The 14,609-nt window shown below is 41.3% G+C and overlaps 1 protein-coding gene across 13 annotated transcripts in view; it reads right to left on the bottom strand.

The window, feature by feature from the left end:
- The window catches only part of LOC105499623 (lipoxygenase homology PLAT domains 1), a 183,781-nt gene that overhangs the window by 14,152 nt on the left and 155,020 nt on the right, over positions 1–14,609 (bottom strand). For all 13 annotated transcript variants that reach the window (XM_011772351.3, XM_011772341.3, XM_071085420.1 and 10 more), the window contains one exon: positions 796–966. In XM_011772351.3, coding sequence (XP_011770653.2) covers positions 796–966 — 171 coding nt within the window. The remainder of the gene's footprint in view (positions 1–795; positions 967–14,609) is intronic.

Genomic DNA, 14,609 nt, shown 5'->3' with positions numbered 1-14,609 from the left:
CTCTTTTCCCATTTGCAAGAAATATGGAAGCCACACATTAGAAATGATTGAGATACAGATAGAAGGAGCTTAGGTCCCTAAATCACTCCATGGAAGACCTCCCACTAAACACACATACTGGACTGGGTATAAAAGGAGTGAAAAGTGTTTTGTTGTGTGAAGACACTGAGATTTAGGGGTTTGCCTCTTACTGAAGCTAGTGCTGCCTTAATAACTAAGATTGGAAAAATCCATTTCTTATATCAGGCTCTGCCTTTGATAAGCCTCTTCCAATCTGTTGGGCCCAGATCCTGGCATCTGTGAGAGGCACATCTCCCTAGGCTTTGATGGCCATCCCCTCAGGATCAATTACTCTTCCCCTTTAAATATCCCCTGAGGAAGGGACAAAAGGAAAGCCGCTGCTGGAGATACTGGCTTCCCCTGCATTCTGTTTCTAGGAAGTGTTGATTAGGCAGCTGTTGCCACAGGCATCAGTTGGATGATGTCCATGTTATAAAAATAAACCAGAGAGGACTCCACACCAAACCACCCAGCTCAGCCTTCAGGTCAGGGTCAGCTTGTCCCCAGTGGGTTTTCCTGCTACCTAATTAGTCCCTGTGATTCTGAGCCATGAGCTGGCATCAGTGTTTCTTAGCAGTTCCAGTTTCACCAAACAGCAGTTAGGATGTTTCCTAATGCATCTCTCCATATTATTCCCTGCATCGGGCATCTGACGCCCCTCCAGCTGGAACAGTGTCTTCTTATTCCAGCACCCTTCCCTGCCTCCCTCCTGAGCCAATGCTCTCCCCCACATACTGGTCTCTTCCAGCTCATCATGGATCTTGTTGTTGGCACAGGCAAAGTCGCGGACCGTCTGCCCGTCACCCTCACTCTTGGAGAGCCAGCAGTCGCACTGGAAGCGGAAGGTCTCGTCGCGGGAGTTGTCCTTCACATCAACATAGCTCAGATGCCAGCCAGGAAATATCCCTGTGGAAAAGATACCATGGGGACTGGAATGTGGACGTGCCTTCCCTCCCCTTTCAGACTTCTACATCCCCACAACCCACTGGCTGTGTGGCCCTGAACAAGTTATCTGTCCTCTTTGGCCTTGTTCTCCTTGTTGATAAAGTGAGGGGTTGGGTTAGGTGGTCTCAGAGGGTTCCTCCAGCACAGAGGATATAATTTTCTGCAAAGCCCTTAACTTGGGGTTCATGAACCCTAGAGGATCTGTGTATGGAACTTAAGCAGTCCATGACCCCAAGAAATTGTGCTGTAATTATACATGAACATTTTACCAGGGGGAGAGCTCATAGCTTTCATTAGATTCATAATTGAGATCTCTGACCCAAAATAGAATTTTCTGGAGCTCACTAAGATGAAGGATGACTTCTGTTACTTCCTGACACCAGTATTTACCTAGTCCATGCCCATTATCTTTCCAGAATCAGTTTAGGTGTCAACTCCTCCAGGAAGCCTTCCCTGATGTCCCCTGACCACCCACTAGGCCTGCATCAGGTGTTCTCCATGCTCCTATAGACCCCTGCATCTGCCGTGGCCACACCCTGACCACCTTATGTTGTCAGTATTTACATGTGTCTCGTCCTCCAGGCCATGAGCTCTTGAAGGCAGTGAGTAGGTTTTACTTGTTTTCGTTTCTCTCATGCCTAGTGTAACGACTGGCAAGTAGCAGTTGCTCAATGAATGCTGAATGAATGAATGTGTCATGACTTGGCTAAGCTGTTCAACAATCGTAGAACAAATCCAAAGCTGCTATTTCTTTTGGGTATGTTGCTAATATTGAACACATAGCTGCCCTTGTTATAATTGGCAGGGCTTCCCTCGGAAGTGTGCCCACCATAGCACAGCTATCAAATATGAATTGATGTGCACTTGCCTGCACGGTGTAAATAGCATGCATGTGACAGCTGCATGCTCTTTATACTATGCACTGGTTCAGTTACTCTCTTCTCTTCAAAGTCCTTGAGAACCCTTAGAACCAAAGGACCCCATGCAGGAGGAAATCCCCGTGGTTTGGCAGGTTACTTGCTGCTCATTATATGTCCACAAGGAAACTCCAAGAGTCTTAAAGCACAACGAGGCACAAAAAGATAGACGACACTTGCAGTCACCCAAATCACAGGGGACACATGTTAAGGCTCAGCAGGGAATACACATTGGTGGTCCTAGTATAGCATCATTCCAGGTTGAAAAAGTACTTATGTTTTATAAACACAGGTCTTCACCGAAGTGGAAAACAGCACCAATAGAGTTAAGCTAAATTTTAAAACACTTCTGTTGAGTTAAACAGTGGTCAGTTATTTATTTATCTATCTATTTATTTATTTATGAGACGGAGTTTTACCCTTGTTGCCCAGGCTGGAGTGCAATGGTGTGATCTCGGCTCACTGCAACTTCCGCTTCCCAGGTTCAAGCAATTCTCCTACCTCAGCCTCCCGAGTAGCTGGGATTACAGGCATGCACCACCACACCTGGCTAATCTTGTATTTTTATTAGGGACGGGGTTTCTCCATGTTGGTCAGGCTGGTCTCAAACTCCTGAACTCAGGTGATCCACCCACCTCAGCTTCCCAAAGTGCTGGGATTACAGGCATGAGCCACCACACCCAGCAGTAAGTTATTTTAACGATAAATTTGTTTTTTAACTCAATTAATCTTTCAATTTTTCTACATTAGGGCCAATTCCACCTGTAAGTTTGCAAAGTGGCTGCTTTCTGAGATGCTTCCTGATAGTGTCATGAAGATGAGACCTTCTGCTTCCAGTGCGACTGCTAGCTCTCCAAGATTAAACTACTTAGCAAGCCTCAATGCATGCAGTCTGGAAATGAGGCAGAGAAGACCTGCTGAAGCAGTGCTCAAACACTTCTGGAGTGGAATATAGGAAGGAAGAGACAGGTAAAGAAGAAGGCAGAGAAAAAGGTGGTAAGTTGTTGATTCTATTGGAAGGTGTCCAGGTGAAAGAGTTTTTGTCCTCCCACCGTTCATCCTCACTGTGTGTGTGTGTGTGTGTGTGTGTGACAGAAGACACACATACACACACACACAGATTCTACTATCCAGCTCTTACACAGTTTGATTGCTACAGACCTCTGGAGTGGGACCTAGGCATCAGTAGTCATTAAGGCTCTCCAGGTGATCCCAATGTGTAACCAAGACTGAGAACCTGGGCCTGTATCACAATCACCTGGAGGGTTTGTTAAACTATAGATTATTGAGCCCTACTCCCAGAGTTTCTGATTCAGTAGGTTTGTGGTGGGGTTCAAGAATGCCCAGCTCTAACTAGCTCCCAGGTGAGGTCAATGCTGCTGGTCCTAAAGCGACACCTTGAGAACTACTGATTCAATGTATCAGGACCAGAGTCAGGGAGGTCTTTCTACAGAATCATGGCAATAGGAAATCAATGGGAAGTTTGAACATGTGATTGCATGCGTAAGTGTGTGCATGAGTACGCTAGTGGAGGAGGATGGCATTACCTGGAGACATGGGCCATCACGAGATTGTTTCTGTTGCTGGAGTGCACCATTTGTTGTGCTCTATACCCCACATGGTTTTCACTACAGAATTATACTTTCTGGGCTCCAGCCAGAATGGTGACAGAGAAAATCAGTGAGCTAAGGGGAAGGGTGGATTCTGGGATGGCTTTACCTTTATCCACATATAATTCGTTGCCCCCACTGCATGGATAAAGACAACCAAAGTAGGAGCCCGTCTGGCCTGGGTTGCCCTGGTGCTCAGTGGCAGGCTACCTCTCTTCCCATTGTGGTCCCCTTTCCCCGTCCTCTCAAAAACTGGCATTGTCTGACCCCATCCACAATTTTCAAATTAGAACTCTTCAGAGAAACTCCTTCCATGAGCTTTGTGCTTGCTGCTCACTTAATCGCCTTGTTTTGGAAATTTTGGGTGTGATTGACAGGGATCTTACCATGACTTTCTCCCACTAAGAACCTATCAAACATGCAACTGGGAACAGGTGGCTCTGGCAGGCTGATGTCATGTGTCTGGTTTTTGCTAGTGATGACAGCAGGATAGTAGATGGGTAGATGGAGTCACAGGTACAGCAATGGCTAAGCAGACGTATTAGTCTGTTCTCATGCTGCTGTGAAGAAATACCTGAGACTGGGTAATTTATAAAGAAAAGAGGTTTAATTGACTCATGGTTCTGCATGGTGGGGGAGGCTGCAGGAAACTTACAATTATGGCAGAAGGCAACTCTTCACAGGGTGGCAGGAGAGAGAATGATGGCCAAGCAAAGGGGGAAGCCCCTAATGAAACCATCAGCTCTTGTGAGAACTCACTCACTATCGCGAGAACAGCATGGGGGAACCACGCCCACAATTCAATTATCTCCACCTGGTCCTGCCTTTAACACCTGGAGATTATTACAATTTAAGGTGAGATTTGGATGGGGACACAGAGCCAAGCCATATCAGTGGACCAAGAAGGAAACATCTGAAATTGACAAATAATCCATTGCTTTACAAAGTCTTCTTTTTTGGGGTTCTACTTTATTTTTTTACACAAAAGTAAGAAACACTCCACACTATTTGACACCTTTTACTCACAAACTATATCAAAATATAAATACTGACATTCTTTTTCATATTTTCCTGGTATTTCATTGAATGCACATGCCACCAAATTATTTATCTTGTCCTTGTTGATGGTTAGTTAGTTGGTATCCAGACTTGTACTTCTATACACAATGCTATAATTAATATCTTTCCACACGCATTATAGTCATCTTTTAAAATGATAAATCAGATTTTTTCACTTCTCCATATAAAACCCCCCAATGGCTTCTCATCACTGTCAGAATAAAATGCAAACTGCTCACCAAGGACTATTAGGATTGACATGATCTGGTCCTTTTCCACTCCTCTGATTTTATTTCATAGTACTCACAACTTCACTTACTCTGTTCCACCTACACTGGCCTCCTTTTTATCCCTTGATATATGAAGCCCTCTCTTTTCTTAGAAACTTTGCATCTGCCATTTGGTCTGTTTGGAACTATATTCCCCAGGCTCTGAATGTCAACACCATCTCATCACTGAGGTGTCAGATCAAATATTCTGTCTTTGAGAAAGACTTTGTTAACAACCCTATTTGCAGAAGCTTCCTAATCCCCAATTACTTGCTGTCAATCATGACATGCCCACTTCACAATCTGAAATAAGTTTGCTTTTGTTTTCTCATATATTGTATAGTTTGTCTTCTTCCACTAGGTTGTAAGTCCCTCGAGAACAGGATCCTTTTGTAACCTATCCATCTCTATGTTTCAATGCCTAGAACAGTGCTTGGCATATTATTAAATAAGTGTTTATTGCATGCATGGGTGTGCACTATTATTGAATAGGGAAGAATGGCTCTAATGGTGAAGTTTTAAGAGTGGATGGGAAAAAGAATTCAAAGCCCTAGCAGTGAGTGGTGGCTGGCCTGTTCTAGTAGAATTGATTATTTTATCCCACATTTTTCAAAGTTTTCTTTAAGAAAAAGGCCTAGAAACTCTGAACCAGTGTGAGGTCCCATCTTTTCAGGCAAGAGATGGCAGGCTCTGGATGGCAGCGAGACTGGCAGCTGCTCCCTAGAGTTCATCACACCTTCTCCTGCCTGTGGTTCCCCAGTGGCTTTCCACATCTGATGGGACAAAAGGGCCCAACTCTGTGTTTACATATTTAGGGCCTTCTTCAGCCTGACTCCAATCACCTCATCAAGGAAGAGCCCTTTTACAAATCCCTTATTGCAGTGAGATGGATTTAAGCATCCCTTTGGCATTTCCTCTCTTCTCATTATGGCACCCAGCTTTCCCTTGCTTTAAATACCTGCCTATTGTCCTCTGGAAAACTTAGACCTCATTTCCTCTGCAAGGTCCTCCAAAATCCCCAGGCTTTCAGTATTTTTTGCTTGTCCATTCTCTTGGCCATGAGCACAGACATCTTGAGAAATCTCTGCTATTCAGGTCATGACTATGCCCTAACTTTTGTGGCTGGTATTATGTGTATGCCTGACTTCTCTAGTGAGATTTTAGGGGAGGAGAATCATATCTTAGGAGCTCTTAATTGTATCACAGTGGTATGGACTTAGCATTCAATAAACATAGAATTGATCAATGATTTTTACTTTCTAAAGTGAACTGTCAATTCTTTGCTCCAGCACAAACCACTAAAAATTCTTCTCAGGTAGGGAGATAATTTTCTTCACCAAGCAACTCCATTCTTGAAAATAATCTTTGGCAAGCTAAGGATTCATCTAGGCAACTCACATTTCTTTAGTAAGATCAATAAATGGTGTGAAGTAAGATATGGAACCATCACAGAGCCCTAGCTGTGTATGAATATGAGAGTCTAGCTATTATTTTTCCACAAATACTTTTTCACATACATTATCTAAGAGGTCACCTAGAGCAACACTCTGGAATCTGGCAGATCAGGTTGCAGTCTCAGCATATCCACCGAACTGAACACATTATAATATCCCCATGCCTCAGTATCCCTACTTGTACAATGTGGGGATTGAAATAGATGACTTCTGAGGTTCTTTATATTAGGCTGGTGCAAAAGTCACTGTGGTTTTGGCAAAAACTGCAATTACTTTTGCACCAACCTAATATTTCTATGAATTTATATTTTTCAAAAGAAAACACATAAATTCTTTCTTTCCTCAGAGCCTTAATTTAACCAAAGAAGGCATGAAGAACAAGATAATTTAGAAAATAAATACTCTGGTTATAATTTGTTCAGTATTACAAAAGCTATGTGGGTAATTAGAATTATGGAGAATTAATCACTTGTCTTGATTTTCCTCTATGAACTATATTTTATGGTAATCAAATAGCCTGAGAGATTTTTTAACAGAAAAATTCTAGCTACTAAATGAATAAGAAATGAAAGAATTAGAAAATCACCATTTGTAACCCTAATTGATCATCACTGGATGAGTCTACTAGATGAAGAGTTATGAGGAAACTTTATAGTGGAGTAGTCAGGCTGGCAGTCCCTATATCCACTGTTCAATGTTAGCACCAATAATAATGGGACTTCTGTGTACTTCATATTACATCAATAAACAGTATTTCCTCAATACATTGTATTCCTCACAAACTTACTCGTATACAGTACTGAGGAAATTTACTTATTTTCCATATATTCCATACACAATATTAAGAAAATTTATATATTACATAGTATTGGGAAAATTCGTCATGGAGTGGAAATTGAACAATACAAATAAATCATTGTTAAGTATGATAATGGTGGTGTAATTTTGTAAGAAAATGTTCATTTTAAAAAGAGACCAGCCTGACCAACATGGTGAAACCCTGTCTCTACTAAAAATACAAAAATTAGCCAGATGTGGTGGTGCGCACCTGTAATCCCAGCTACTCAGGAGGCTAAGGCAGGAGAATCGCTTGAACCCAGGAGGTGGAGGTTGCAGTGAGCCAAGATGGCACTACTGCACTCCAGCCTAGGTGACAGAGTGAGACTCCATAAATAAATAAATAAATAAATAAATAAATAAATAAATAAATACACACTATGTTTGGGGTGACATGACATGAAGTTTAGGATTTGATTTTATATCCCCCAGCAACCAAAAAGAATAAATAAAAGTATGAAAAATGAAGCTGATGTGACAAATTTCAATAGTTCAAATTTAAATCAATAATTCATAATTCTTGAACTTGGGTGATGGCTATGTGGAAGTTTATTACACTATTCCCTTCATTTTTGTGCATGTTTAAAATTTTTCACTAAAAAAGAACTATTGAATAGACAAAAATGGTTGAAAGGTAGATTCAGAGAAAGAGAAGATTGCTATGCTTTAAGTTAACTAAGCATTTGTCATCTGATTTATATGGTATTTGTTCAGAAATCCCCATCTTTATTGTAGAAGACTCTCAAACAAAATATATTTTTCCTCATAAATGTCTATGCAAGGGAAGTATAAGGTATCTGGAAAAAAATTTTAAATAAACATAAAAAGTGTGGCATAGAGAGAGGCTAAGGACATGTTTAGCCATCTTTGTATTAACATTTAAGCTTCCATCCCTGGAGGAGAAAGTTATCATTAAAAGGAAGTTGGACACAAAATCTGTCTGTCCTCTCTGTCCCTCCCCTAAACCTAGTATTTCAACCACATGGGCTCAATAAGGATACAGAAAGGCCAGTCACTGTGGCTCATGCCTGTAATCCCAGCACTTTGGGAGGCTGAGGCAGGTGGATCACTTGAGGTCAGGAGTTTGAGACCAGCCTGGCCAAAATGATGAAGCCCCGCCTCTACTAAAAATACAAAAATTAGCTGGGTATGGTGGCACACACCTGTAATCCCAGCTATTCGGGAGACTGAGACAGAAGAATCACTTGAACCTGGGAGGTGGAGGTTGCAGTGAGCAGAGATGGCCCCACCGCATTCCAGCCTGGGCAACGGGGTGAGACTCTGTCTCAAAAATAAAATAAAAAAATAAGGATACAGAAATCTTCCTTTTCTTGATGAACCTGAAAACCTACCAGTGATATTATCCTGGTTTCAGACCCAATGTCTGTTGAAGGGGAGGAGGGCCACTTCTTTGACTACAAGGAGAAGAGGATCGCATCAACCACTCAGGATTTCTTTAAATCCAAGAGCCATTATGGGTCCAAGGCAATCAAATAGTCTTTTGCTATTCAAAGTGGTGGTGGGGTGGGGTGCCAAGCTCTTTGGAAAGGCTGGCATCTGAGTAACAATAGTAACTAGTCACAAGGTTGGAGTGGTTTAGAACTGTCCACGGTGCTGAACCCGCCTCTTTCATATTTTGACCGTGACGAGATGGAAGGAATTGGCTGATTGGAGTCACGTTTCTGCATGGTAGAAAAATGCATCAAGAAAACTGAGAAAGTCTGGATATGTGTGCAATTAGTGTCTGGGAGGAGGGGCAGCTGGCATTGGAGGACTTAGTCATGAGTCTGAGTTTCATGGCCAGGACTCAACTTTTTTAAAAAGCACTAAGGCACAAGGAACACTGATTCTGGGGAAAACTGAGTTCCCTATAACTGAAGCATGAAAAGACAGGGAAGGGTCTGAAAGAGAAGTATAAGTATAATTAAATTATACAAAAATATGTTATGTCCTTATTATATTATAGGCAATGTGATAGGCATTAGGGAAAGAACATGAACAAGACGATGGTACCTGTGGAGTGAACGCTCAAGTAAAAGAGACAGAATACACATGTAGTTTCAGATATGTCGACTGTTCTGGGAGTGGGCTCAAGCAAGGCAGGGCAATAGGAAGAACTTTCAGTGAGGAAGTGAGGACATAAGAGAGCTTCTAAACCACAGACAGGCAGATATAATCATGGCAGAATGCACGGTGGGAGTTAGGTCACAAGGCAGAGGTCTCCGTGGCTGGAATTAAATGACAATTGCAGAGTGGGATCAGAAAATAATCTACAATGCCTTTCAGGTCTGGGTTTCCTCTCTTTTTCATGCCTAGGGGAATAATTGGTTTCTGTGCCCCAGTTATTACCAAACTAATTTCAGGGCTGTGGAGACACCAGTTGTAAAAGTTAGGAGCAATGGTCTTGCTAAACAGATCACTACTTGACACCAACTTTAGTGTTAGGACTCTGGGCCACCCAGCCTTGCTATGCCTTAAGCTACTGCAATTAAACCCTGCTGACTCTAGGCTCTCAGATGGGACCGCACTCTGATTTGGTGAGTTTTATCTTGGTCCAGTGGCCTTGACATTTTCCACCCAGTAGCAAATCCTGAGGCAGATTGTTCATATTGAGACCCTAGGAAAGTCTTTACTCTTCCCCAGAAGGTTTTACCTACCATATTATTTTCCTAGGCCATCCAAAAAATTACCACAAGCTTGGTGGCTTAAAATAACAGAAATTTATTCTTTCAGAGTTCTGGAGCCCAGGAGTCTGAAGTCAAGGTGTCAGCAGGTCAATTCTCTCTCTGAATGCTCTAGAGAAGAATCCTTCCTTTTATCTTCCTAGCTTTGGTGGCTCCCAGCAATCCTTGGTGCTCCTCAGCTTGTTACTGCTATCTCCAGCTCCAATCTCTGCCTCCATCTTCATATGCTCTTGTTTTGGCATCTTTCCATGTTCTCTCATATTTTTATAAAGACACAAGTCATCATTGATTTAGGGCCCATTCTAAATCCATGGTGATCTCATCTCAAGATTCTTAATTAAGTCTATCTGCAAAGATCGTATTTCCAAATATTATCACATTCTGAGGTTCTTGGTGAAGAAGAAATTGGTGGATGGGGAACACTATTTCACCCATAACACCTACCCTTGGATAATTACAAATGCTTTAACAAGTGTGTCTGATATAATTGCTGCATCTAGAAACCCCTCAATCACCTACAGGGGAGAAAGATATATATGTGGAAGTCTAGAAAAGGACAGAATTCTGGAGCCATCTATTTAGGATTCAGAAACTGCTACAAACTGATGTTCAACATCAATTTATTTATTTAGTACATAATTGTTAAATACCTACTAAATGCCAGTCTTTCGGCATACAAATGTGAATCAAAGTTTCTACCCCTGAGAGACTCAAAAGTCTGCCAATTATGACTAGCAAGACAATTACAATTCAGCATTGTGAGTGCTAGATATAGAGGTATGAGCAGAGAAGTTTAGGAGCACAGGGTAGGAGCATCTAACTTCATTTGGGATAATCAGGGAGCTTCATGGAGAAGGTGATATTAATCTGGATTTTGAAGGATGCGTAAGAATTTAGCGGGGGAAGGGAATTGCAGGTGCAAAGTTATCTCTTGGGTATCTGTGAATGTCTGTTAGCTTGGGCAAAAGATGTAAGTTACTTCATGCAAGGTGAAATTTAAATAAGGGCTGGAATGAAAGTTTAGAGATCTAGGAAAAAAGAAGAGAGAGAATAACAAAGAAAACTTTTTGAATGAAAATAGCTAATCTTAGAGAGACCCTAGTTTTTGAAAGCTTGAATGTACCATGCCATTCTTTGGATGGGTCAGAATAGTCAGGAATAAAGACAATTCCACATTACAAAAAGGACCAGAGAGCAGAGAGAGTGAGGCTAGGTGAAAAAGATTTCCTGACTTTGTGTGTGTGTGTGTGTGTGTGTGTGTGTGTGTGTGTGTGTGTGTGTGTGTCAGGGGGAGGAAGCAATGAGGAACATTTTTGTCTAATAAACATAAATCCACAAATTACAGAAAGCTGTTCATCACCCCTTCCTTTCTCCCGGTTACATACAGTGGCTTAAATATTTGGCTGTATAATGACATTTTTAAGCAAAGGATTCTAGAAATTTGCTAGGGAGAAATAAACATTTTAAATATTTTGAATTGCTTTGCTATTTGGAGGCAAATGAGGCCTCATGTTTCCTCTATTAAATTTATGCCCAGGAAACTATGGAGTAGGGAACTGACACACCGCATCTTGGGATTTCATGGCCAGTGAACAATTTTCAGCATTACAGAGTTCCCCAGATGTCAGTTTCCTCCCCAGGCACATCCCACTTTGGAAGTACAAAAGACGGAGGTAATTCCTTCTCCTCCTTTCTTCCTCCCCCTCCTCTTCCTTTTTTTTCCATCGTCTCACCTCAAATGTTGAAATTCTCAGGAATCTGTTCTATACCACCCTTGCTTTCCTCAAGCTTCACTTTCTCCATAGACTCTCTTATTCACTCTTTATTGATGACTTCACTACTCTCTCTGCACTAACACCTTTTAGATTACTATCTCAGATCAGTCTCCCAACTAGCTTTCCTCCTGAGGTCCAGACCCCACTGTTACTGGACATCACCCCTTAGATGTCACTCAGGCCTTCAAATTAAACTCATCAGGATGAAGAAAGTTCTCCAGCATCCTCACCATTCTTGTTCAAGTCTTCTCAGGCAAACCTTTAACAAGTCCTCTGCCTTAAATATTTCTCAGATCTGTCTGCTTTTTCTCCATCCCCACTGCCATCATCATATTGCAAGACATTCTCCCACCAATTTCCTAATCATCTTTTGAAACTTATTTTCTTCTCCATCTAACCTATCTCCCACAGACACTAGAATGATCTTCTCTGAGTGATTCCTGCTCTTGAGATGCCTTGATGGCTTCTCAGTACAGTCAGGATAAAAACCCAATCCTTGATATGGCTTATAACATTATGCATGGCCTGGTTCCTATCTATATTGTAGCTCCCACCCCTATTCCCTATTTTGTAGTCATTCTGGATTTTTCTTTAGTTTCTGGCACATATCAAGATTTTTTCCCCTATTTTAGGGCTTTTATATCTACCTCACATGTGTTCCTTCATTTTTAGCAAACACCACACTTCACCTAATAGCTCCTCCTATTCATTCCTGAGGTTTCAGCTTAAATATCCCGTCTTCAGGGGGGTTTTCTCTGAGTCCTCGGACTAGCATCCTGTGGACCTCCATTTTAGAGGCATATCATTTTTTAAATTAATTACTTGTTTAATACATGTAATTTTTGCTAGAAGGTCATCCTGATGACTGGAATCTTGTCTGCTGCTCCCTACTCTGCCCCTAGCACTGAACACGATGCCTGACAGTAAGTACTCAATAGATATATAGTTAATACTCATTATTCACATGTTCCATCTTTGTGGATTTGGCTATTTGCCAAATTTTATTTGTAACCCTAAATTAATACTCATGTGGTCATTTGTGGACATATGCAGAGTGGCAAAAAATTTTAGTTGCCAAATGCACATGTTCTCAGCTGAGGCTGAACAAGGCAACACTGCCTTCTTGTTTCATCTTTCATGCCATAAACAATTGTCCTGTTCATGGTCTATTTAGTGCCATGTTTTCACATTTTTGTGCTATTTATTAGTGAGTTTATTGTTTTAAAATGGCCCTCAAACATAGTGCTTGATACTCAAGCTGAAGTGCTATTTAGTGTTTCTAAATGCAAGAAGGCTGGAGTGTGCCTTCCAGAAACGATACATGTTAGATAAGCTTCACTCAGGCATGAGTTATAGTGCTGTTGGTCATGAGTTCAATGTTAATGAATAAACAGTAAATACTAAGGTGTCTTTAAACAGAAATACACATAAAACAAGGTTATCTATTTTTTTTATTTTTTTAAACATTTTTTTATTATACTTTAAGTTCTAGGGTACATGTGGATAACGTGCAGGTTTGTGACATATGTATACCTGTGCCATGTTGGCGTGCTGCACCCATCAACTCGTCAGCACCCATCAACTCGTCATTTACATCAGGTATAACTCCCAATGCAATCCCTCCCCCCTCCCCCCTCCCGGTGATAGGCCCCGGTGTGTGATGTTCCCCTTCCCGAGTCCAAGTGATCTCATTGTTCAGTTCCCCCCTATGAGTGAGAACATGCGGTGTTTGGTTTTCTGTTCTTGCGATAGTTTGCTGAGAATGATGGTTTCCAGCTGCATCCATGTCCCTACAAAGGACACAAACTCATCCTTTTTTATGGCTGCATAGTATTCCATGGTGTATATGTGCCACATTTTCTTAATCCAGTCTGTCACTGATGGACATTTGGGTTGATTCCAAGTCTTTGCTATTGTGAATAGTGCCGCAATAAACATACATGTGCATGTGTCTTTATAGCAGCATGATTTATAATCCTTTGGGTATATACCCAGTAATGGGATGGCTGGGTCATATGGTACTTCTAGTTCTAGATCCTTGAGGAATCGCCATACTGTTTTCCATAATGGTTGAACTAGTTTACAATCCCAGCAACAGTGTAAAAGTGTTCCTATTTCTCCACATCCTCTCCAGCACCTGTTGTTTCCTGACTTTTTAATGATTGCCATTCTAACTGGTGTGAGATGGTATCTCATTGTGGTTTTGATTTGCATTTCTCTGATGGCCAGTGATGATGAGCATTTTTTCATGTGTCTGTTGGCTGTATGAATGTCTTCTTTTGAGAACTGTCTGTTCATATCCTTTGCCCACTTTTCAATGAGGTTGTTTGTTTTTTTCTTGTAAATTTGTTTGAGTTCTTTGTAGAACTCAAAGAACTCATATCAAAGGATATTAGCCCTTTGTCAGATGAGTAGATTGCAAAAATTTTCTCCCATTCTGTAGGTTGCCTGTTCACTCTGATGGTAGTTTCTTTTGCTGTGCAGAAGCTCTTTAGTTTAATGAGATCCCATTTGTCAATTTTGGCTTTTGTTGCCGTTGCTTTTGGTGTTTTAGACATGAAGTCCTTGCCCATGCCTATGTCCTGAATGGTATTACCTAGGTTTTCTTCTAGGGTTTTTATGGTATTAGGTCTAACATTTAAGTCTCTAATCCATCTTGAATTAATTTTCATATAAAAAGTAAGGAAAGGATCCAGTTTCAGCTTTCTACTTATGGCTAGCCAATTTTCCCAGTACCATTTATTAAATAGGGAATCCTTTCCCCATTTCTAAAACAAGATTATCTATTGATCAGTTGGTGAAAATGTTGTGATCAGAGGCTCACAGGAACCTAACCCTGCGCTTCCTGCAGAAGCAATGGTTCAATGTTTGCCTATTCAGAGTTCACAGCAACATTATAGGGCATAACTACTGTGAATAGTGAGAGCCAGCTGTAATTGGTTTGTTAACTGAAATAAATATGAAAACTGAGGGAACTGTTAGGCCTGCAAAGGACCTGG

The sequence above is a fragment of the Macaca nemestrina genome, chromosome 19 (genome assembly GCF_043159975.1).
Source record: "Macaca nemestrina isolate mMacNem1 chromosome 19, mMacNem.hap1, whole genome shotgun sequence".
Taxonomy (NCBI): domain Eukaryota; kingdom Metazoa; phylum Chordata; class Mammalia; order Primates; family Cercopithecidae; genus Macaca; species Macaca nemestrina.
Note: the sequence above shows the minus strand (reverse complement) of the source record. Positions and strands in the feature narration are given on the sequence as shown.